This window comes from Sus scrofa, chromosome 1 (genome assembly GCF_000003025.6).
Source record: "Sus scrofa isolate TJ Tabasco breed Duroc chromosome 1, Sscrofa11.1, whole genome shotgun sequence".
Classification (NCBI taxonomy): domain Eukaryota; kingdom Metazoa; phylum Chordata; class Mammalia; order Artiodactyla; family Suidae; genus Sus; species Sus scrofa.
In genome coordinates, this window is record NC_010443.5 from 208,387,013 (window position 1) to 208,413,475 (window position 26,463).

At 35.2% G+C, this 26,463-nt stretch overlaps 1 protein-coding gene across 10 annotated transcripts in view; it reads left to right on the forward strand.

The window, feature by feature from the left end:
• Positions 1-26,463, forward strand: part of NFIB (nuclear factor I B) — a 245,108-nt gene that overhangs the window by 204,616 nt on the left and 14,029 nt on the right. For 2 of the 10 annotated variants that reach the window (XM_005660096.3, XM_021063652.1), the window contains exons 8-11: positions 2,518-2,702; positions 7,056-7,221; positions 10,209-10,291; positions 20,607-20,695. In XM_005660096.3, the coding sequence (XP_005660153.1) occupies positions 2,518-2,702; positions 7,056-7,221; positions 10,209-10,291; positions 20,607-20,695 (523 nt within the window). Of the gene's footprint in view, positions 1-2,517; positions 2,703-7,055; positions 7,222-8,766; positions 8,861-10,208; positions 10,292-20,606; positions 20,696-26,463 lie in introns of those variants that run through there. The other 8 variants (XM_021063676.1, XM_021063685.1, XM_021063648.1 and 5 more) reach the window with 7 other exon arrangements.

The following is a 26,463-nucleotide window of genomic DNA, read 5'->3' on the forward strand; positions in this document are numbered from 1 at the left end:
CCCAGTGCCAAATACTGAAGGATCCACAAATACTGAAATGTAGTCTGAATAGAAGAGTGGCCAGAGGTGAGGCCAAAGCACTTGAAGACTGTACAAATGTGGGAAGTTGTTGGTATTTTATTTTTGAAGCAGTGGGGAGCCATTGAAAGATTTTTAGCAGAGCAGCTCCCTGATTAAAACGGTATTTTTAAAACGTTATTCATACGAGATTGCAGATTGCGTAGTATGTATTAGAGGGATCAAGACTGGAGGAAAGAAGACAATTAGGAAGGCTATGCAATAATATAGGCAAGGAATATATATACATACATGTACCTATGCATGTATACATTCTTCCATAATGAAGGGAAACTTTTTTGCCTTGGATTTTGCTTTTCATTTTCTTTAAAGGACTACAATGACTTTTGTTGACAAAGTAGCCATTTTTATTTTCATTGGAAATCCTGCACTCTGCCTTATTTGTATCAGGCCAGCCTGTGCTTATGTGAACACAGGACTTGAGAGCCCAGAGATTTGTACTCTGATTTGATAGGTGTCATTTCAAATCAAAAGAGACTTCCTCTGTAACTACTGATACCAAATGATCTCAAAGCCCAGAGGACCCAAGAGGAAGCTATGTTTATATCCTTCAAGGGTGTGTATACACATATGAGGAAAGACCATGGTTAAAGTGAACTGAGATTAAGAGCACTTAGATACTAAATCGAAAGATGTGCAATTTAATTCAGGCGTTTGCATTTTCTTAAATTATACTTTCAGATGTATATCCTTCTTGAATAAAGTAGCAATATTTCAACAAGGAGTTTTAAGAAATATGTAATTGTTCTCTGAAATGCATCCCTTTGATGGAAGGAAGATGTTCACACTGAGTGTGTGGAAGGATTACCTGAATCACTTGTTTAAAATGCACTTTTTGGTGCTGTGTAGCACTGGGAACTATATCTAGTCACTTATGATGGAGCATGATAATGTGAGAAAAAGGAAATGTATATGTGTATGTGTGACTGGGTCACCTAGCTGTACAGTAGAAAATTGACAGCACACTGTAAACCAGCTATAATGGAAAAATATAAAAATCATTAACAAAAATAAAAATAAAATGCACTTTCTGGTGCCTTACTCCTGGAGATCCTCATCCAGTAGGTGTGTGGTTAGGCCCAGAAATCTGTACTATAGCAACAATCCAGAGGATATTGAGATCCCTGGATATTCAGGGAGCGAAGTTGTGACCATAAAACTGAATGGATGATTCTTCTATGATACACATTTTTAATTTCTTGTATCTTGTGAAAAAGCTTTCTTTGGAAAAGATAAGCAATATTCCTTAAAAGTTTTTTTTTTTTTTTTTTTTTGGCACATAATTACAAAGTTGGATATAAGTCATTCCAGATGATTTTCATTTCTGGGTCATGGAAAGAATTTATTTTTCATATTGTTTGCTAAGTTGTCTCATAAAACACTAAACATTTATCATATGTAATTTCCTATGATTCAGATCAAAACAGTAACTAGAAACAGACATTTAATCTTCACTTCTATATATACTGGTTGGAACTTTTAAATTGTAGTTATGTAAAGTACAAATTCAACATTGGGGGATAACGATTGTACACTTAATTATATTATTTCCCTATTTTTTAAATTAAGAATTATATTTCAAAAAATAAGTAATAAATAATGATCATACTAATGTGAAAAATTATAGAATAATTAAACATTGTTCACATTACAAGTTTTGTGTATTATTTCCCTGTATAAAACATGTCATTTAGGAGTAAATTAGCATGCCTATATGAAAGTTTAAATGTGTATTTCTGTGGGTTTTATTCTTGGTCTTATCTCAATAATATCTTTTAAGTCACATGTAGAAACAGAGTAGGAAGAAAATAGAACTATTTTGGTCTTAAAAGGGACCTTTTCATTAAAAAAAAAAATTTCCCAGATTATTGTTTAAATATTCATAAGCCTTTATATAATAACAGGTAATTATTCAGGACATTATTGTTTACTCATGATTGGCTTCCCTTCTAAATAACCACCAACTAGGATATATAGGGAAAATAACTATTTAAAATTGGGTTACACTTTTGTTTTGAATTTTGGGAGAAAATTCATGGATCCCCTGCCCTCTAATTAATGCTGTGATTTGGACTGGACTTCTGAGACAAAGACTTTTTAATCAAAGAATGTATTCTGATGGGAAATACCTTTGCTTAAACATTTTATGAAGCATTGGCTTAACCCATAAAAGAGAAACTTTTTTTTTTTAACCATTCATGGATTTAGAAAGCAAGATTGTTAGCTCCCTGGACTGGAGGTTATGTCACTGTGTGCTTAGCTGTCCTGGCATTGAGAAGAAGAGTAAAAGACGAACTTATTTGAAGAGAATTCAGTTAAATTGGAGGGAAAAAAGGAAGTGGCCATCGGTATTATAATTTCACAGGATTCTTTAGGTTCAGAATGGAGAAGTAAGAAAAACAGCTGACGAGTCAACCTTTCCTTTTCTGTTTTCTGCAGTCATCTCAACTCGAACTCCACCTCCACCCTCACCGTTGCCATTTCCAACACAAGCTATTCTTCCTCCAGCCCCATCAAGCTACTTTTCTCATCCAACAATCAGATATCCTCCCCACCTGAATCCTCAGGATACTCTGAAGAACTATGTACCTTCTTATGACCCATCCAGTCCGCAAACCAGCCAGGTAAAAATGAGAGAGAACATGTGATTAGAGCCTAAGGGAGATGGCACAGACTAACAGTAAGCCATGAAGCTTACTCAGATGCTGTGTCTGGCAGAACATCCAGCTTTTGAAATCCATCTTCAGGAAGTTTCTTGGTGACTCAATAAGTTTTTATTGAAAGGTGGCTGACTGACAGGTAGGAATTGTGTTGCCCCAAAGGGGCACATTTGTGCAGATGTTCTTGGCTTGATGCTTTTGGGTTTCCATTGATTGAAGAGAAGGTTGATGCAGAAAGTACACTGACAAAAAAAAAAACGTTCTGGGCTGGAGATCACACCTCTGAAATACCTGGTCTGACACAGAGACGTAGTGCTTATTTCAGGCAGGGGCAAAGTATGAGCTAAAATAAACACACACAAAAGAACTTAGAGTTGTATTTATAGACTAACTATTAGGTATTAAAATAAGCTTTGGTAATGTAAACATTTTCAGTGTTTGATGACTACTCGAATATTCTTTGCTCAGACATGACTGCATTTCATAATGAGTGACATTACCAGAAGTGTCTTTTTTTGTTTGTTTTTTTTTTCCTTTTTTTGTAAACACTATGCAGTGGTTTTAAGGATTCTTTGTGTAAGTGAGATGACTCACATGCCTTTTGCACTCCCTAAATATGTGGTTTCTCTACTGGAGATATCACTTCATGGGGATTTGATGTAAGAGGATTTTCCACAATCAAGTAGGCAGTCTGTGCCAAAGCTGAGTATATCAATAAACATATTAGTGAAAATCTGTAATGTAATTTCGATCTTATGGTCTGGTATTTGGCTCTGCTACTTTACCTCCAAGCCTCTTGTCCACTTCTTATCATGATTTTTAATGCTCTGAGGGATTTTCATATGTGTTCAGTCATTAATGCTGTTCAGTTACTAAAATGCCAGTAAATAGTATGTGCATATTAATTTAGAATTAACAAAGAAAGATCTGGAAAAAATCCCTTTGGTCTTAATTTAATTGTTAAAATGGAGCAAAATGGTCCCTCCTGAAAAAAACTTTTTGAATAACAACATATCCAGTACTATTTGGGTTACTTAAAACTAGGTTACCTGTACTTTAACCTCATTGACTAGTAATACTAAACTAAATATACCATCCTTGAATTACAAAATTAACCTCTTTGTATTTTAGGAGAAAATGTTCAAATGGTATAGCACTTTTAATGATTGTAATAATAATTACTAAATAAAACAGTGGGATCTTAGTATATCAGTTTAGAAATAAAATTTGTTGTCAGAGCATGGATTCAGAAGTCTCATTCCATAGAGCATTTTGCTAGACTCAGCTGGGAACAGTACACACAAGGTCTGATTTTAATTTGTGTAGAATTTCCATGAATAACAAAGTCTAATTAAGACATCCATTAAAAGTCCTTAACGTTAATTCAGTGTGGAAAATCTTAGAGTTCCATTGGATTCTTTTTTTTTTTAAACTGATGTCTTAATTAGGCACTGTTAGGGGAAAAATTATGCAAATTAAAATCAGGCCCTTAGTGTTCTGCATTTCTTTAATTATTCAGTGCTTGTTTTACGTATATTTCAATTTCTTTATAAGTTAAGAGGGCATATTAGGTGATAATCTGCCTATATTGTTCTCAGTTTTTTTTTTTTCATATTTTCAAGGTAAAGATCCAGCTTCTGAGAAGCATCTTACTCTCATCTCAATTAAAAAAAAAAAAATTCCCTTTCAGGATTTTGTATAATAGGAGCAATGTACTAAGTAGGATAATCCTTTCCTAATGCTGTTCATCTTCAGATAAGATGTCTCTCTTTTCATATCTATAATATGAAAGTTCATCTATTAATGGCATTGAAAGAGAAGCTTTATAGTGTAGTTTCATCTATTTGAACTGATAGAAAATTGAAAAGAAATAACTCTGCTATTCTTCTGACCCTGAGTTTCAGAAAAGTTGTCTATGTTGGCCTGGGAATTCTTTCTGTGTCACTTTTGCTTTTTTAAAATGAGGGAAAAATCTGCAGGTTTATGTTGATTCAATTCCAGTAGACAAAGCTTGCAGAATGGGGAAGGTAATATAGCATTTTCTTGACAATAATGTATTTCTTCTGTTCCATGCTCCCAGGTAGGTCCTGCCAAATTGTTTTGGTGAAGGTGATATATAGAAAGGCTTTTTGCTACCGAATGTACTACCAATCATAAAACAAGATCACTCTTCTTGCTTGGGGGAGATAATACAAAGTAGTCTTTTGCAGTGGTCAGATAACCAGGAGCTGATAGTCTGCTTTGGAAACCAGTGGCATTTTCCCCTTGAAAAAATGGGTCTTTACTGTAAATTGCAGAATTGTTTTTGCAGGACCAGTATATCTGCTTTGATTTTTAATTCCAACTCAAAAACCAGTTAATTTGCACTTCAAAATAAGACTCTTGGCATTCACTATTTTAGCTGTAAAAATGGGGGAAAATGGGTACTTGTTCACCTGTAGTGTCCTCCAGCACTGCCCTGATTTTGATTGTTAAGTTGAGCAACTGAGATGCCTTGTCCTCCCCACAGCAATTTGGAGATTAATTTCATTTCTGCTGCACCGATTAGAGTGAGTCAGTCATGCTATTTAATGGAATATTTTAAATAAAATTAGTCTAAAGATATGACTCTCTCTTCAGTTTCCATACTGGGAAAAACCTGGTCAATTTTTCCGACTTAAAGTTAAATACTTAATTTACTCATGATGAATAGTCAGGATATTCAAAAGTCCACTTTTATAAAATAAATAATGTGGCCTCTGAGGAAGCCAACCAAGCCTTAGTTCATGTCTCTAGATTCTAATAGTTACATCTTATTAACCATTCATCTTTTTCTTTAAGGAAATGTCTACTTGTAATTTATGTGTAGGCATTTGGATAAATATTCTGCTTTATTACTGACTTTTCCTTTAAAAACAGTGCAGATGATAAAGATTAAATATTTTGGGAGAGTACCCTCATAGGAAATTGTTAGATACATTATGTAGCGGAGAAACGAACATCAGTATAACTAAAAATTAGCATTTTCTGTCTAGAAAGATACATTCCAGTATTTCTTCAAATCCTTAACCCTGAGGATTTTATCTCCTACTATGGACACTATTTACTATTTTTTTACCTGGGGCTAAAACTCAGATAATGGTAACGTTTCTTTCATTGCCCAGGGGATTTTCTTAGTTAATTCCCACAAATGTTAACAATCAATGTTCTGTGCAACTTTCCATGCCCAGCAGTGGACGAGTAGCTCAGGTAACAAGAGTGTATTTGATTGTCCTCTACTTCACTTCAGCACATGTTAATTTACTTTGGAAATCTTTTATTTATAGGTATAAGTTCACATCTAGGTCAGCTTTTTATATCATTGTGGGGACCCTGACATTTTAAATGTTTTAAATACCTTTCTTAGTTCTTGTCATGGCTCAGCGGGTTAAGAACCTGACATAGTGTCCGGGAGGATGTGGGTTTGATCCCTGGCCTCGCTCAGTGGGTTGAGGATCTGGTGTTGCCATGAGCTGCAGTGTAGGTTGCAGATGTGGCTCGGATCCCTCATTCCTATGGCTGTGGTGTAGGCCAGAAGCTGCAGCTTAGATTTGACCCCTAGTCTGGGAACTTCCATATGCCACAGGTGCAGCCCTAAAAAGAAAATTTTAAATAAATAAATAAATAAATAAGCAAATAAATAAATACCATTCTACCTGCTTATATTAGCAAATCATCGTAAGTTGAGTGGAGACCCTAGAATCTAAATTACCCAATGTGTGTGTGTCTGTGTATGTGTGTGTGTGTGAGCGAGGGCTAGGATTTTTGTATGCAGAAGAATGGGCCTTGACTGTAATTGACTGAACTTGTTGAGTTTAATGCGTTTGGTCTCCTAGACATTCTTGTCTTCTTTGTCTCAGTGATATCATTCTTAGGGTAAAAATTGTATTCTGAAAGGCAAAATTGACTCACTGTAGAGATGAAGAGCAGAAGGAAAGGAAGCACCAGTTCTAATTCTCACTAGCCCAGTAAGGACTGCCATTTTGGCCTGGGGCTCAGCATTTAAGTTTTCCCTTGGGTTTTCTGTCCTGCTAAATGGAAGGATCTTTACCTGGTTCTTAGAATGTTGGAAAGACACTAAACCTATGTAAAGTGCTTTGAAGCTGAAGACTCTCTTTTAAATGCTGTTCTCATTACTCCAATTCTTGATCAGCCTCTTTGACTCAGATTTGAGAAGGGTGATGTGGCGGTTACCCATAGCGTGCAGGGTCCACTCAGATGAGTGTGCTGAGTGGAGTTGATGAGCGAGATGACTGCCTTTTGGATTGTTTCACCCGGCATTCTGTTTTTGTTTTGTAGCCTAACAGCAGTGGTCAAGTGGTAGGGAAAGTGCCTGGCCATTTCACTCCTGTCTTGGCACCCTCTCCCCATCCCAGTGCAGTGCGACCTGTGACTCTGACCATGACAGATACTAAACCCATCACTACATCCACTGAAGGTGAGGCAGCTTCACCTACAGCAACCAGTAAGTATTTCTGTAGGAAATGAGAAATGTCCATCAGAGGCACCACTGGATATCAGATCCAAGGTGGAAAACACGGCAACTTTTCCAGCAACCCGACCAGATGGAGATTTCTCATTTATGTGGAACTAGCAGGCATGAATGTCGCCTGTCTCTCTCATGCTCTCTCTTATCAAATTTCAATCCATGAATCATATTTGAAAAGGGAGAAGCTTATTTGGAGTAAATAGCTATAACAGAAATAGCAAGTCATGCCTGCTTGTTCAAGGTATACATCGAAATGCACTAAATATCATAACAGTGTGCAAGGTTTTTATATCACCCAGAGAGAGATTAGATAATTGTTAGTTATTGGAGCATTCCTATAGAAATCAAGCCCCTTCACAAGGCAGACTGAATCAGTACCTCTGTAAGATAATTGCATGTTTACATCACTGTAGGTTATGTCACTGTGAGACAGTCACACAATGTTGGGTGGAGAAAACATTTCAAAGCTTAGTATTAGGCACATGAAGCTACCTGCACTTTTATTGTCTGCAATTTAAATTTTTCTTTTTTTTTTCTTTTTTTTTTTTTAGCCTATGATGGTGCATCAGCATTTCATCATGGCCGTACCATTTTAGGTGTCAGAGATTTAGCCAGTGAATTTACATAGCACATACCTATAACCCAAATCATTCCTTTGCTTCCTTGTATAGAGTACTCATAAGTACATGAGGAATTATTGCACAGTTTTTCAACTGGCATCATCCAAACTGCCAAACTGCTGGCTTCCTAGAAGTGGAGCTGGTGTGCAAGATTGGTAAAGTGGAAGAGATAAAGTTCCAGTCAGGAGGATTTATCCTACTTCTTGTCAGTTGTAGTTGTATCTTAAAGCCAGAGCTTCTGTTTTCTCTTTTAGAGCAAGAAAATCCCCATGCTCTAGAAATTCCAGTGTGAAATTACAGAGGCACCACTGGCTCTTTATTTCTTGGCCATTGGAAAAACGCTCTTTTTGTGTGTGTGTGTGGCCTCTGAAAGACTAGGAAGAAACCTTACGAGATAAATGGACCATATTTTGAGTGTACAGTGAATTACGCATTTCTTTCTCAAAATCCATGAAGCCCTGCAGACATATACAGTCATATAAGCTTGCAGTTCCCATCAGTCATCATTAATGCTTAGGCACTGGTTGGTTGATAGAGGATCCTATTCTAGCGAACCCTCCCCTGGATGCACCAATGAGTGAGATTCCGTCAAAGAAGACGAATAATCTTTTGTGCTGCAGGTTAACGATGAATGTTATAGTTACTAAAATACTGCATTCACATTTTAAAAGTGATGTCTTGGCATCTTTGAGTAAACAAAGTCAGCAATGTAAATAAAAGCAAATAGAAAATTTTTTTTTTTTTTTGAGTAATCAAAAGTTCCAGAAACTTCTGGTACCTACTCTTAGAGTGACATTAATAGATGAGATTCAAGGGAAGATTAGACCGAAATGATCGCAGTTCACTTATGGGAGTACTGTCAGCCTGTTTGTTAATGAATTGTTCTTATACTCACATACAGGTTGATCAAAAGGGGATCTGATTTGACTTATAAAATCATAAAATATTCAAAAGGAATATCTTGGTTGTATAAAGATGGCTGCATCAGTCCATTTTCCACTCCTGCATAAAAGCAATAGAGTGAGTCGTTTTTCTTTCCTATAAACCAAGTTGTAGCTGCAGCTCCCTATAGGCACCACTGATAATGAGAAATTGGTCATTGAATTGATAAGTCAGTAAAATTAAAGAGAACACAGAAGCCAAGGAAACCTCTTTCTCATGGTTGAAAAGAAAGAATAGAATGGACTTGGTGCCCAAGCTGCAAGGGTGAGGCTCTTCGGTGCTCTGTGTAGAATCCCAGACGTCTGGAGATTGACTATGGGCCCCTGACTGCATATGGCTGCCCTTTTTATTTGGAAATCATTAAAAGATGAATTGTGAGCATCTTCACTATTTTAAAAAGTTGATCTAAAAAAAGCTGGATCAGATGAACATGGCAGAATTAATATATTGGTTCTAAAAAAAAAAGCCTTTAAAAATTAATACCTAGATTCCTCATTGATCTGATGGTTTTAAACCAAATATTTTAGCTGTGTTTAGACCTATAACTGTAACATAAATGGTGAAAATTTAGTTTTTCTTTTTATTCCAACTGGAAAACTTACTCTGCACTGAAAAGTACCTATTCAAAAAGTACTTGCCAGGTGAGACCATAATAACTGAAGGAGTATTCACTTTATGGACTTACTACCTGGCAGCCAAGTATTTAAAAACTGCCGTCAACTCCCTCCCTGGACTAGGCACCAAAAAATTCACTTTTTTATGGAAAAGAAAGAATTTTTTTCAGAAACATTTCAATCAAACTTGTTCATTTTCACATCAAATAGAACACTGAGCTAATTTATTCTATGGTATAATGGCCTTCTCCTTAATGTTAATAGTATTAGGTTTTCTTTTTAGTAAGATTTTTCAGTCAGACATTTTTCATCTGTATCATCAAGCACACTTGCCTAAATCCCATCATTAAAAACTTTCCCTTTTTCCTGACAGACTTTCAGTCTGCTTTTACATTTAGAATCACACACCACCTTTGATCATTCCATTATTAGACAACTAATATCTGGTAAAAAGATACATCTAGTAAAAAAGACCCTTCTATCTGGCCAGTCCTTGGTAATCCTTCAAGGCTATATAACCTGGCAGATGTGAGATGCCCACACCAAAGGATGGGAGTTGGTTCACTGGATAGATTTTTGGGGGAAGGGGGGATAAAGTAGTTGACTTGAGGTCATCTATCATCATTTCTTTTAGATCAGCTGGTATTCACTCAGACAAAAGAAAAAGACCTTTTTTTTTTTTTTTTTTGGTTGCAAGTCCCACTTTTCTGGGTTTCTTTTACATGGACAGGGTATTCATTCTGATAGTTCACAATTTTTATCTTTGTTTTTGTTCTTCCTTAATCAGCCTACACAGCCTCAGGCACATCTCAAGCCAATCGATATGTGGGACTAAGTCCAAGAGACCCATCCTTCCTACATCAGCAACAGGTGGGCACGTTTCCCCCAGGTGTGACGGTGTAGACACGCTTTTGCATTGGTGCTTTTCTCCGTGCTGCCTTTCAGATCTGGACTCAGAATGGGGCTCCTGGGGCTTCTGAGAAAGAGATTGATCATTTCATTTTCCACAATACTTGATCACTTATCCTTTGTTTCTTGCCTCTCTAAACAGGGTTTCTGAAATTGCCTCAAGACCTTTTCCATCTCTGTAGCGTTTATCAGTAACATCCAAGAATCACAGTGTTTCAGGCAAAGAGTATTTTTCTCAGTCTTACTGGCTCTTGAGAACTTACTAGTCTCTAGCTTCCAAAGACAAAACTTGTAAACTGATCTAAAAGCCAGTTAGAGTAGAAGCATTATACCGTATGTGTTTTTTTGAGCTCTTTCATATTTTCCAGATGTTTTACTCCCCATTTTGGTATTTTAGTCTAAAAAGATGAGTTATGAAGCTAAAATCTCAGGCGAGGCATCTTTCCTATTTTAATAGGTTTAAACTGGTTTACTGATTTCAGATGTGATAAAACACTTTTTTTTTTTGCTTCTGCTTTCTTACATCATTTATGTTTCAAGTAGCATTTTAAATTTCACATCTCATTAATGCTGTAAATTTAATGCAAATGAAGTGTTTACCCAAACTGTGAAAATATACAGCCAGGATTAATGGTGGCTTATAAACAAATTAGCCATAGTCAAAAGCATGGACCATACAAATATAGCAATCCCACGATTATAGTTACAGGATGACAGAAATAATTCTAAACATTTCATAATTTAAATATATTTTACGATGCATATGTTTGCTGCTCTCAAGTTTTGATGAGCAGAGCAGTTTGGAATTAACAGTGTTCAAAACATTACATAAGGAAAAATAGTCTTTATTGAGTCAGTAGAGCTGGTATTAACTAACTAGCTCTTCATTTGTAATAAAAGTTGTATGTGCATCTGTATGTGTTTTTACAGATGTAGCAAGTTCCATGCATGTACTCAGGCCAGCTTCTTTTTTTTAGACTGGTCCACGTAGTTTATGCTTTATCATCCCTATCTGTGCCTGTGCGGAATTTGCAAATCCCGCCCAGTGGCAGGCCAAGGTGGCAGACTGCCTATATGAAAGGTCACCACATGCGGAGTTCAGAGAAAATCGTAAAGATGATAGCTTATTCAAGATACTTGACGTTTTGCCAGGTTTTAAAAAAATCAAAACAAAACAAGACAAAAGAGTGAGAACTAACTAAAAACATCTGTACACAGTTATGAAAATACCAAATAATAATTAGTGGTTTTGCCAGCCATTGGCTTTTCAACATAATTTTCTGAAATGTTGCTTTTTTTCACCTCTAAAATTGCTATAATATGAAATGTGCTATAATTACTATAATATGGTTCTATTTGACAAATGTATATGTTCCTTGTGTTTTTTAAAAACATTCAGGATTTATAGGTTTAGAAACTTGTTTCTTATAAATCATTCCACATATTTTCAGAAATATTCTTGTCGTAGGATTTGCATCATTCTTTATGACATGTCTCCGGTTTTCAGTTAACTTTTAATTCATGGAATCATGCCTCCATTATTTAAAGTTTTAGCTCCAATCACATTTAGAATATTATAACCACTTTCATGTATTTAGGAATAATCTTTTCATCCTCCTGTTCTAACCTATGGCAGCTTTAATTTTTATTTTTATTTTCTTTTTTAGGGCCCCACACATGGCATATGGGGGTTCCCAGGCTAGGGTCTAATCAGAGTACAGTTGCTCGCCTGCACCACAGCCACAGTAATGCCAGATCCGAGCCGTATCTGCAACCTACACCACAGCTCACGGCAACGCCAGATCCTTAACCCATTGAGCGAGGCCAGGGATTAAACCCGCAAGCTCGTGGTTCCTAGCTGGGTTCGTTTCTATTTCCACTGTGCCACGACGGGAACTCCTAATTTTTATTTTTATTTATCACTTATAACTATCATTAGAGCCCCATGTAATTATGATCACAAAAGTTCATTATGTAAAAGTTGCTTCAAGAAAATTTAGCAAGAATTAAGAAAGTACTAATCTTAATGTAGATAGAGTTCTGAGCACATTTTAATTGAAAAATATATGTATGTGTGTGTTCCAGAGCTACAACCTTTTTTCACCAAAGTCCACCACTTGTTTTTTAAGTAGATAATGTAAAGTGAAGACCTCTTTCAATACAAATATGATTTGATTTGTCAAATGTGGTTGATATTTATAGAATATATAATGTGTATTGATCCTTGGAAGAAAAATTATGTAAGCTTCATAGCTAAAAATATGTTTGGTTTTAAAAGCCATACTGACAATTTGTCCTCTATATAATGAAAGAATGAGTGCTTTTTTTAATTGAAAAAGCCCAATATACCATTCATAATAAGCTACAATTTGAAGTATGCAGAAAATGAATGCATATGCCTATTCTACTATACATGTGTATTATTAAACTAAAGCTCTAGTTAAAAGCTTTTAATTGCTTTAATCCTTTCAAATTTTAAAAGAATCCTAGAGATAAAGTTTTATGTTTACTGTCCAGGAACAGAGGGACAGAAACAGTTTAAATGACTTCAATAGAGTAAAGGTTATTCTTTCCTACAGCAGAAATGAGATTGATTTACTGTGTCCTTTCATTACTTTACAAAGATTTAAAAGAGACCACTCTTCTAGCAGCCGGTTTTAAATGCATTTGGTTTAAAGTACTCAATGATGAATGAAAAGAAAAATCAAGGGGTACATGAAATAAAGGTAATCAATCATTTTATATTAGCCAGGAAAAATTCAAAATTAGAAAGGCAATGGTTTTAGTCTGAGAGGGTTCTTTTAAACATTCCCCTTAGCCTTTAACATACATGACCCTTTAAGAATAAATATTGTCACCAGGTACATTCTTCAGTTTATTGGTGGCTGCTTTATAAAGATTTATCCTTTTAGGTTATGAAAAGTATTGATGTGCATTGTTGAGTGCTATTTTTTCTTAGAATAGAACTTTTATAGAGCCTACATAAATTAGAGTTAACAATAAATTTCAAATTGTTGAATAATTTTGACCATCTTATAAATAATCTTTACACAAAATGACGCTAAAGCAGAGCTTTCAATATAGTTATTTCTAACATGCAAGGACACTGGCTTCTTAGAATGAGATGGAAAATATTAAAATTAACCCTGTACTCCACTAGTAAGAGATTTTTGCAGATCTGAATACCAAAATACACTTTTATAATCATTAACTTGTACACATGCAGTTGTTGTTAGTAATTATACATCTCTGTGCTCCTTTTTATAATGATTATTACTGATTAATACTGGTCGCTAACTGCCTTGAAATAGTAGTTTTTTCTGATACAGAAATTTCACTGTCATTTTAAATGTGATATCTCATCTGAATCTAAAAAAAAAATTACATAATCATGTTTCAAAAAGATTTCTTTAAACCAATTGATCATTTCCCATTACAAACAGTCCTCTCTAATTAGTGATAATAATCAGCTGATCAGGACTTTAAAATTTTCCTCTTATAATTCAATCTTATGTGTTGTTTAGGGTCTGGAGCTACACTGTCTTTGGGATGATTGGCTTATTTAATGCATTCACTATTGGTGTGGGAGAAATCTTAAAATTGGAACTTCATTCTTCTTGAACTTTTCTTTTGGAAGATGGTGTGGTGGCTTGAAGAACTCATTGGTCTTTGGCAAACTGAGCTCTTTAGTCTCTGCTGAGAAATGTCTTTTTATGATTTGGAACCTTTTCAGAAGTGTCACGGACCTTCTCTCTGGTTTAATTTTCAGAAGTTTAATAAAATGTGGTGTTTCCTTTCCGCCTTATACATCCTGAACACACTGTGGATGTTAATTATGATAGATAGGCAATGAAGGAGCTATACTTCCCAAATTTCATCTCCCTGAGAATATGGGAATTGCATAGCAGAATGTTGGGTGGTGCTTAGAAAATATAGGAATTATTTTATAATTCAGTCTAACAAGTTTAGTATGAAATAGCAATTATGAGACAGCTTACTTGAATTAGCACCAATTTCTTATCTGATCAGCCTCATTATGAATTTGTTAACTGCAGGCCTTCTTTCTCTGTTATCCTAGAAAGTTTGCTAATATAAAAGGGTCCAATTAATTTGATTATTATGGTTATACTTGAGTGTAAGGTCATAATTTGAAAGTATAAATCCTTACTATCATACATCAGTACAACAGAATAAAAAAAAAAAAACCTAATTGCAAGTTGGAAATAAAAGTTTGTAGCTAAGAAGCTTCTAGTTTGGAAATAAAAAAATTACTACTTGAACCTGCTGTTGGAAGTACATATTAACCTTGGGTATAGATTTGAGATTGGAGATGGAGCAAATGAGAAGTCAACTTATGCCTTGAGACAAAAAGTCCAGTAAGCTCTAGTTTATAGGATATAAGGCTTATCTTCATAATTTCAAAATTATTATCTGCTGACAATATATTCTACTTATTGTTAGAGCTAATGAATAAATGGCCTGATCAACTCAAGTCCTTGCATTACTTAACACAGACGCATGGATTTTATTGGTGCCTGAGCTTCCGCATGTTACACCTCCTGCATGACTATATAATGCTATTATTTCAGTTTCAGTCACTGGGCTGCTTTATATCAAAATGTTTTCAACACTTTTCTTGATATAATTTTGAAACTAGAATTAGGAAGGGCTTTTTGTTACACTGATGTTATATCAAATGGCCTTTTTAAGACTCAGCCTCTGTAGGTTTTTTTTTTTTTTAATCTAAGATATTAATTGAAATCCTTTTATATTTGTCCTGACAAATGGCAAAGCCAAAGCTAGGTACATTAAAAGCACTGGAAAGGTAGTCTTTTATTAAAGGCAGGCAATTGAAAGGACACAAGTGGACTATCAACAAACTTTTCAATGAAGTCAGGAAGTGGGCTATCAACACTTGGGCTGTTCTTATTGTGTCTGTTATCATAATTGACAGCTTGACGTAAAACCCTATCACATGACTTCTGGGTAGGTATGTAAATGGATAAGAGGTCACTTTTCACATATGCTAGCTGGAAAGGAAACACATTTAAAGGAAGTTTCTGTCAAAATAATGGCTATGCAAATGTTTAGCTTTTTGGCTAGTTCCTAAATTTGAAAAAAAAAAAAAAAATTCCAAGGTCTGTCTTTTATCATTCATTCATTCATTCATTCACTTACTGGTTACCAAAGGCTGATACCAAGATAAATTTTTCTAGATGATGTAAAAATAATGTTTACTGTTATTTAAATTTCAGTCCATCAAATCATAAGGGCAAAAATTGTCTTCTTTTCTGAAAATCTTAACTTTAAAAGATCTAAGTGGAATCAAGGAAATAAAGGAAACTATGAAGAATTATAATTATAGGCATTTTAGCCTTAAATAGTCTTGAGCTGCATATGAAAAATAGGGTAAGAAAAGAACAGTGACAGGCACACCGGTGTGGGAAACAGGAATTAGGGTTCAGGAGGTGTGGTTTCACTGTTGACATGACAGAACATGTCTATCCTTGGACAAGTCTCTAAACTTTTCTGTCCTGTGTCCTTATCCTGGAAGGGAACATGAAAAAATTGAACTACGTGATCTCCAAGTTCTACTGAAACTTTAAATTTCACAGGTTAAAGTAGTCTTAATTTAAAAACCAAAAAAAAAAAAAAAAAAAAACCCACAAAAAACTCCTTTCATTTTCTAGTACTTAGAATTTATGGTCAGTAATGTTTATGTAGTTCATGAACTATGCATACACATTTAACTTAATTCTACCATGTTTATTAAATTAAATATCAATAAGCACAGGTTTCAGAACTTGATATTAGAATAGCAACTTTAACATAACAGGATAACCTTGAATATTTCTCCATTTTTAAATGTTTATATGTCCCACACATATCTTAAACCACAATTTTATTGTGACCATTTTGCTTGTTCAGTAAGGCTACATCCTATTCATTCAAAGGCCATTTTATTTGCTCTCTGGTAATTAATAAAATAAAAATCTACTAATATAGGAGTTAAGAGGAAAGTACGTATCCTGAAAGATTATTTTAAGCACCCCACCCCCAAAAGCACCTCCATCCCCCTAAAAATCTCTTTCCTTGGGGCTATCTGGAGAATTGAAGAAACATAAGAGAACATAAAACATTTCTTTCAAGATAGTCCCTTGAGGGTCACTGGAAGCTTAAAAAAAAAGTGAAGGGATAAATTTGCCTGTGTTGATTATTCTGTTTACATTTTAATGGTTTATTGGTTCAACTGAGAGTTGTCGTCATCATAAGGGACTGTTAGTACATCAGCCTGTTTGCTGAGTCCAGCAAAGTAGAACATTTTCTTACCTTCTTTCTTTTGTTCCCAAAGCTAATTGCAAGGCATTTAACAAAATCCCCTGTTAATAACAATGTAGGGCCATCATGTGAATAAACAGACCTTTAGAAATCATAGGCATTGTTGATTCTATCTGCATGAATATTTGAGTGTCATGTAGGTAAGGATAATGATTCATACTTTAGGTATTTCCCCTTAGACAAATTTTTGAGGGAAACTAGGTGATCCCCATCCTTGTTTTTCTTAAACAGTCTCATTTGAGTTGGGCAAGGAACAAGGTTTGCATTCCAGAGACTTTATGGAACCTCATCCTGGAAACATATGCAGTGAAAAAAAAAAACTCACCCTCACTTCTAACTCTGTCTGGCCCCGTTTTTCAACCTCAGCCCTTTTCTCAAAGCTATTTTTGAAGGGGAATCCTACTTCCTTACTTCATCTTCTGTTTGCTCTTAGAAATCTGGGCATAATTGTTTTAATGTAAAATTTACCTTAATTTTCTAGACAATCTATTTCATGTTGGTAGGTGCATATAAATAAAAAAATTTAAAAGTATTTATACATGTGCATTTCTGTAAGGATGTGCATATGATCAGATCTGTCATAGAGTTGATATTGTTACAAATGTAATAATTGCTACAAACACACAACATTAACTAACTAAATTTCTAAACAAATTTGCTCCTGGTGTTTGAAATTTAATTACCTTGGGGAGGGGAGTCATTTCCTATTTTTTGAGGAAAAATACTTGGAAAAATCACTAGACCATTTTCGAAGCTTTGTAGAAAATTTTTATGTAAATGAAAAGCATGTGTTTATGTACCACCTAAAATTAAAGATTTAAAATTTAATTTAAAAATGAATTGATAGGTAAATTATGTAACACTGACTCTCTCACAGGAGAGAAATTGAAGAATCACTACCGTAAACTCAAATAAGATTATCACCTATTATTTTAAACATTTAAAGCCTAATATAAAATCCTTTTTTGTTAGGAATTCTAAATTACACTAATAGTTAACATATTGCCCGAAGAAGCTTAAATACACCTAATATTTACCTTTTATCACCTTTAGACTCTGTTCAAAATTTGTCAAGTCAGGACTATCCAATTCAAGAGTATTAAGCATTGATTTTATTAGGAATTAGTGTCATTGAAATCTTCAGTGAATATACACTTTTTATTTCAATTATTTATTGTTTCTCCTAGCCACACCATCACCTTTAAAATTTTACTTAATCAGGAGGTTTATTAATTATTAATTCAAAGATGCTTTATGCAAAAGAAGGTTAATTAATAAATAATAATGAAAATGAAGAGAGAGGCTCTTGGTCAAGTAACCTGGCTTAAGTAAGTTATAATATACAAGCAGGTATTAAATTTTTCTCCTCAGAAATTTTTGGAAATGTTGATAAGGCTGGTGCACAATCTAAATAGCTAAATATAAATTTTATTTTTTCAGTAACTGAAAGGAAATTAATTCAATACCAATTAATATCCTGCCACTTTCTTTGGCATTTAGATTATTGCTAAGTATATTCAGTGATTGTTTTTTAGGTATTTAAGCATAATTTGGGGAGACAATATTTCCAATGCATGTTATCTTTAAATGCATTGAAAATGCATAGTTGTAGTCAGCTTTAATCCCTTTGAGACTACCGTTAGGAAAGAAAAGCCCAAAAGTATTTTAAGTGTTGCACAGGTGGTTGAAGATAGCTTACTTGACCTTTTGGGGGGATGATAAACAAAAAATTAGCAACATGATCAACAAAAAACTGATTTACATACGTATTCTTCCAAGGAGACCCAGTGTTCCCAGTTGTCTGTGGGACAACCCAATCAGCGAGTGGTACTTAGGTTCAACTGGTTTTGTGAAAGTATCTTCTCTTTCTGAAAACCCCCAGTCTAACTTGAAAGGCCCATAGAAGCTAACCTGAAATTAATAATTAGGAGAATTAATATGAGTTCTGCCTAAATACACCTCTCCCTTCTTCGGAATGTTTAATTGACTCAAAACAAAGACTAGAGCAGAATCTATGAGTGGTTCTTAAGGTAATTGTTATACAAAGCCAAGCTTCTTGAACCATTTTTAGATTGTTTTTGTAGTATTTCTGGAACAAAATGTATTTTGAAGGAGACAAGCGAGTACTGTTACTGGGAAAAAAAAAAAAAATTCAGGTTGCCCCATCACATTGCATTTCTGATTAGATGATCCATTTTGAGCAGGTTTAAAAAATCTTGCCATAAAATTTAGTTCTCTGTTTGATTTAAAACTAATCAAGGAAATTCCTTTTGTGGCTCAGAGAAATTGAACCCAGCTATTATCCGTGAGGACTCAGGTTCGATTCCAGGTCTCGCTCAGTGTGTTAGGGACCTAGTGTTGCTGTGAGCTGTGGTGTAGGTAGCAGACACAGGTGGGATCCTGAGTTTCTGAGGTGTAGGCCAGCAGCTGTAGCTCCAATTCAACCCCTAGCCTGGGAACTTCCATATACTGCAGGTGTGGCCTTAAAAAGCAAAATAATAATAATAATCAAGTACACATTTTCTTCTTTATGCAAGCGTTAAAGTGCATTTGGGGAACAATTTTCATTCTAATGTCTTTACTGTATGATACATATCCTGAGCAAAATCTACATGTCTTTCAATCTATTTATCTGTCTACCTTAAAGGAACTTTTTTAGTTGATTGATTGATTGATTTCCAGTTCTTTAATTTCTAAAATTACTTTTATCTGAAATATCAGTATAATTAAAACATGTTTTGGGAATTTTAGGGGGTGTTTTTGGAGCCTCATAGATCTATAGAAAAGTGAGAAAACACACATATTCCGAAACTCCAGAATCACTATTACTGAAAGTATATAGAAACTAGAGAATCTAAACGGAAAAGATTCTTAATAGGCAACTTTTTTTTAGCCATAACATTATCAGAAAAGATTAAAATAATTTATCCTAAGTTTAAAGGGACTTTGGCTCCAATCATCATCTTCTAGAAATTCTTACAGAAAAGCAGCAAACACGGTTTAGCGGATTGCTATGAATAAGTCATCTTTTCAATGCAAGATACAGTTAATTTACAGCACAGCTATCTACAGACTAAAAACCATGCTTTCCTAGTGTTTTTTCCCCCCAAAGCCAGATAAGTTTACTTTCTTAAGCATAAAAATAAGCAATATATCTTTTCAATAAATCTGCTAGCACTGTAGGGCAGCTGTTAACCAAACAGAGCTGGATAGGGTTACTGGAACAACCTCTGAAAGGCAGAGCTGATGATTTGGAGATCTGGGAAGAATTTGTTTCAGCTTGTATTCAGTGCATTCCTCACTCTATTCAGATGTGGTAAAGTATTTCAAATGCCATTACTCTGACTTTCAAATAAAAGTAGGAACTCTTATCAACTCTTTGGGGGAAAGAAATGCCACTTTGAGTGAAACAAAATTAGTGAACCTCTAAAACTGCATACCTCAATGCTTCTAAACCTAAGTTAGGGAGAATGTTTACAAGGTGGACCTTTCCCCTCTAAACTGCATGTCTTCTGTGTTTTGCAATCTGCATGCTTAAAGTTATTATTTTACTCCGTACAGATTATTTGGTATGTTACATATAAAAAAAAAAGCTTTTTTATTTTCTTTCTAAAATATATCTATTGAACATTAACGTTTGCTTTTATTTCAGCTCATTTTGTACTCTAATTGATGTCTAATTGTTATGTTCTAAGCACTCTTTTATATGCTTTAATTAATAGAGAAGCATATTGCAATAGCTTTTTCTGAAAAAGTCTAGGAATTTTGCTTTTCAGAGTAAGATTTTCTTTTGCTTTTTTTTTTTTTTTTCTTTAAGTTGCCTCTTGGGAAAGTAAGGTTAATGCCATGTACAGTACTAGTTTGCATGTGTTCATTTAAATACTAAAAACTGTAGTACTGCTCGATCCATATCTGACTGCTAGGTTTCAATTGACAGCTGAGGATTTGTGACTGGACCATGAATCAAAACGGCAGGCATTTATACCCCAGTACCAGTGAGGATACATTGGGAATTACTTGGCAAAGGTAACATTTTAATTATTTCCAACCCTACACTTACACCTAAAAATGACATGAGCTACAGTGTTTGTTTTTAACTAGCTTTACAGAAAATATGTTAAAAATTTAGTTTGTTGTGGCTATACCATCCCTCTTTCTCTACCCTCTTCCTTTATTTCTTCTTTAGATGCAACTTCGTATTAATTGGAGACTAGAAATATGCTAATTGGTGATTAGAATTTCTAAGTGCTGTCAAAGGCTGTAAACAATTTATACTTATTGGGGGTGGGGGAGGGGATCTGAGACTTAGATTTTAGGACCTGAAAAAATGAAATCACAATTTTAGGGAAGATTTTTCAACTTTCTGAGGATAAAGCATTGGGTTTTTACCTGATAGATTGTTCTCATTTCAGCTCTTTTTCTTTACTGTTAACTTTAAGCCATTTTACTATTCATTTATTCCCCTGTCAGAGGGGAAAAGCTAAAAGAAAAATTTCAAATTAGTCGATTTAACTTTTATTAACAACATTCATACCTTTTGGAGTGGGGGGGATTATTGGAATCATAGCTAAAAGAGTTTGGTTTAAGTAAAGTTTTACCTTCTGTTTGTACATTGATGTGAATCATGGAGAATTGACTTTATTTGGTTGGCTGAGAAAAACATTCATTTCTGAAACTAGTTTTGGTACTGTCTCATGTACTGGTTTTAGAAAGTAAGTAGTGCTCATTCAGCTTCTTATGTATTCTTTTATTTTTTAATTTTTAATTTTTTAATTTTTTTTTTTTTTGTCTTTTTAGGGCTGCACTTGCGGCATATGAAATTTCCCAGGCTAGGGGTCGAATTGGAAGAGCTGCAGCTGCCAGCTTACACCATAGCCACAGTAGTGCAGGATCTAAGCCACATCTGCAATCTACACCACAGCTAAGGGCACTGCCAGATCCCCAACCTGTTGAGTGAGGCCAGGATTTGAACCTGTGTCCTCATGGATACTAGTTGGGTTCGTTAACCACTGAGCCACAACAGGAACTCCTATTTAAAACATCTTTATTAATAACTATTTTAAAAATTAATTTGATTCAACTTGATAGCATTATGTTTGGACATAATTTTATTTATCCTTATAGTGCATGCTCTGATGGTTGGCTAAATGGCCCATTTTTACACACAAGCCTTACCATATTTAGAAAAAATTGCAAGTCAGACGGTGAGTACTTGTGTTTTTAAATGTGGCTATAGCTGTGTCAACTTCCAAATCTGTGGATTACTGATTGACACATACTTTTCTAAAATCAGATAGTACTGCTAAAATATATTAAAGCAAAATAAGGATGTAATCATGGGAGATTTAAAATATAACTGTACCTACTTTGCAGTGATGTTTCAACTCAAAAATTGATATCCCCAAAAGGAAAAGGTGAGTGGACAATGCATCACCACAGAACACAGGTATTGATGTAAATTAAGATGATGACTAAACTCAGGTCTTAGGAAGGCATTGCTCATCTTACAAATCACCTTCTTGGTGAAACATTGATGTGGAAATCAGTTTCAAGTTATAATTACTCAGAAAAAAAATCAGAATTCATTTAGTTAAGATTCCTTTTATTTTCCCTCTCAAAAATAATTTTTTTGCAGTAGTAGATAATACTATTCAGAATGGCCTTAATGCTTCCAAAAACAGGTAGCTTTTGGTTTGTTTCTTTCTTCCCTTTTGACCATGATTCAGAAGGCACATAATTGATAATGGCAGGTGTCATGTTTAATGTTCAACAGGTTTTTATTGAATCTCTTTGGTGGGCTATCCCAAATACTGTGTGACTGATACAGACAAAACTCACAGTTCTTAAAATCCAAGTATCATATAGTTCAGAAGAAATGTACTCAAGTGAGACAGCAATTTGCTTTGCTTTGTGAAGAGTTTTCAAAAATAGGCATGAATGGAGTCCATATTTGATAATACAATTAGACCTTGTCTGTGGCATAACATATTCATAATGTATTTATGGTTTACAGTGTGTGCGCTGTGGTTATTTATGAAGCACAATAGGTTTTCTTTTTCCCTAGCAAATATATTGAAAAAAGAAATCACACGTCTGTAACACTACAACTACCTTTACAACAGATAACAAACATCTGAAATCTTCAGAGCACTGCTGCGACTTCAGAACAATCTGAATAAAGTGAAAATATATGAGAAATATAGATCTGTTCCACTGGAGAATTAAATAATTTGCCCTTGTCATAGTGGAATCAAGAAATATCAGGTTACTTTTATGGTGGTAGTTGCTTTTTGTTTTGAACAAAAGGCAATCCCTGGAGACATTGTAGTAGAAAAGGACAAAGCAAAAAAGGTGTTTTGGTTTTGCTTTGTTTCGATTCTTGTTTGTTGCTATTACTTGGATTAATCGCTCGTCTACCATCACCCCCTTTTCTGCTCTGTGCCAGTCCTTCTGTAGAAGTGTTTTCCATGTCAAATGCAGCTCCTTCGTCGGGACTGAAAAATGGCAGTGCTGTGGTTGCTGGGCGAGTGAAATCAGAGCTAGAAGATTTCTTTCATCCTCCTCCCTCCTCCCTCTCCATGCACCCCCCCTCCCACTCCCACCCCCAATGTATAAACATTCCCTTCAGAACCAAAGCTGACTCCTTTGCAAAGTTTTCACAGACTTATTAAGTTGCAACCCTGAAGGTGTTTTGTTGTTTTGACCTTAGAGTTTTGTGAGCCATTTCTCTCTCTCTCTCTCTCTCTCTCTCTGTGTGTGTGTGTGTGTGTGTGTGTGTGTGTGTGTGTGTGTTGCTTGCATCTTGAAAATACAAATTTTTTTTTTCTAACCCAAAGGTCAGGTACTGCAGTTAACCCAGAATCAAATCCCTTGGTGGAGGGCTCCCCTCTGCTGGAGTCAGGAGGGGCTCAGCTCTTAGCAGGGTAATGGGTGATGAGTTGCTTATGCTGTTCAGAAGGGTACTGTTTTGTCTGTGCTTTGTCCTCTGATGTGGACAAATTACACTGTTACATATGTGAGTTATGTGGGTATAAACAAATATAGCAGTTAACTCCCTAACTGGCTTGCTTTCTTGAAACCATAGCCAGAACATAGCTTGTACTATCAAGTATGAAAGAGCAATATAATTGAATGAAAAAGAAAGCCAAAGGACAATCCAAGAATAATATAAACATAAGTTATTTTAAAACGTTGGAGGGGAGTGCTTTATGCAAAAGAGAAACTGGATTTATTGTTTCATTCCCTCTTCTCCCCCTTCACCCCTTTCAAGAAAAGGCAAAGCCACAAGTGAGTGGCTGTATGTGTCTGATGGCTTCTATAAACATAGCAGCAGCCTTCAGATGGCTAAAATAAACATGTGCGTGTTACTGAAGGATATGTTTACACAAACCATTTGCTCAGCCTCTGAAATAATGAATAAATGAAGATTTTACTGAAATAATTGGAGAGATTTTTGTGTTTCTGCTGATGCCATAATTGAATGGCACCGAAGAGAGTTTTATCAGCTATTTTCCATGTTACATGTGTTAGCAGTTCCTTTCTATGAGTTGAATACTTCATTCTGTAGTTACTTTACACATGTTTTTGTAAGAAATTGTCGTTTATTACTGCAATTCTAGAGAGTTGCTTGATTTCCCAGGAGAAATTTAGCAGCCAATAAAGATTATTTGAATCTGGTTGGTCAGGAGAGGGAGGGCAAAATGGGAAGGAATAATGCCATTCATTTCCTACACTAACCCTATTTGCATAACACTGTCTTCATCTAGGTACCATTTTCATTGCTTTGTCCATAAATTTTTCGTTGTAAAATATGTCCTCCGTGACTTAAGAATGAATATTTAAAGTAATTTTCAATATTGGGTTGCAAACTATATATTTGTATATAAATATTTGTATGTGGGTATGTGTGTATGCACACGTGGTATATCATGTACCTATATATACACATACATATGCATATGTGTAAGCATATATATGTGTGTGTACATGAGGCATGCATGTACATATATATATATAGGTCACTTGTATGAGAAGGGTGGTATGTGTCCTGGCTTTAAGCAATGTTAAGAGTTAACTTGTATTTCAACATTATACTTAGACCATCCCCACAAATTCACTAGGTTAGCATTTCCTGCTTTCAGTTTGTTATCTTGACACATAACTACAGTACAACAGCTGGGTTGTTCCTGGAGTTCCTGGGGGGAGCTTTATTCTCAGAGTGCTGAATTTCCTTTTCAGCTGTCAGCTCTAAAGTGTGTTCAAAATGTTTAACTTTTTACACACCATTCTGGGCCCCTAGCACCGCTCTGGGACTCTGATAGAAATGCTGATAATGTGGATGAATGGAAGAATCCAGTTCAAGGAGGGGAATTGCCAAAGCCAAAATTGCACACATGACCATTGTTTGGTAACCAGAGCCGCTAACTACGGTTGCTCTTTGTACTTGGATATTCTATTTAAAAGAATTACTACTCTAGTCTCATCAAAATTATTTGCACCTGTTGTGAAATCAAAAATTAAAATGTGATCGTTCTTAAAAATTATCTTCCTTAAAAACGGCGTTCACACACAAAGTGTCTGAATCTGGCTGTTGAAAAATACATTGGGATTTGTTGCAGTTTTGCCTAACTTTCTCCGTTTGTACAGAAAGATTTGCAAAACACAACATTTCCTCTTTATCTAGGAAACTCTTCAGAACACTTCCTAAGAAATTAATTGTATTCCAGCCAGACTTGCATGCTGCCATCCCACAGGAAATGGGTCAGCAATCCATTAAGATGCCATTAGATAATCTAATTTGGAACTTAATCTCTAAATTAACCATGCTCCATACTTGAAGCATACTTGAGAGAAAGAAAAAAAGTTTACGTTTGAATCGATAGGGGAGCCGAAGCGTGAAGAAGGCTGTTTGTTTTTTCTGTAGCTGTGGTCACGTCTCAAGCCGTCTGGTAACCAGGAGAAACCAGACATGATGTAATTCCAGATTGAACTTGAACTTCAGGGACTTAGGATAGGGGAACAATGGACCATAGGAATCAATAATGTCCATTTTCCACATGATTATGTTTGGAGCTTTAAGTTAACCTTTATGGAAGAAGCAGCAGGGTCGGCAGTATGACCAAAATGGGAAGACCCAGATTCAAGATGTTAGAGGAAAGAAAACAACTTTTTCTGAGATATTTTCTGAGCTGCACTGCAGATTCCAGCAGGATTAGAAAAGTTCCCGCTCTGCAGTAAACCGGTGGCCTGTTCAGAGCACTCTTTGTTCGCTTAGGTAGGACAAACTTAATCTTATGTTTCCTGTTAGATGATTTTTGGCTGCACTGCGGGAGAGGGAGGAGCGCGATGCAGAAAATTCCCAAATGTAAACCTGGCTGATTAACCCTTTGCAATGAAAGAAGTGTAGTAGACACCTAACTCTATTTGAAGATGTCTTATGGAAAGTGCCATGTTTACATATGTTTTATGCCCCTGAGAAATCAGCTCTGTCAGCGGCTGGCGCACCCTTTAATATCTTACTTTGGGGATTCTCCTGTTTGCTAGTGCTGTTGGTAGGTATATAGTGAATTTTTAGTCGTATTTATTTCTTAGATAGCAAAGCATATGAATGAATAAACATGGATTATAAACATAATAACAAATTACAAAAGGGAGTAAAAAAACACCAAAACCTGACTAAAGTTCGAGAAATTGAAGAACATAAATTTTGAATATTCAGAAATTGCAAAAAGTTACAATTACTCTCTCCTTTGTTAATTTTTGTTTTATGAGAAGGAAGGTTTTTTGTTTTTTTC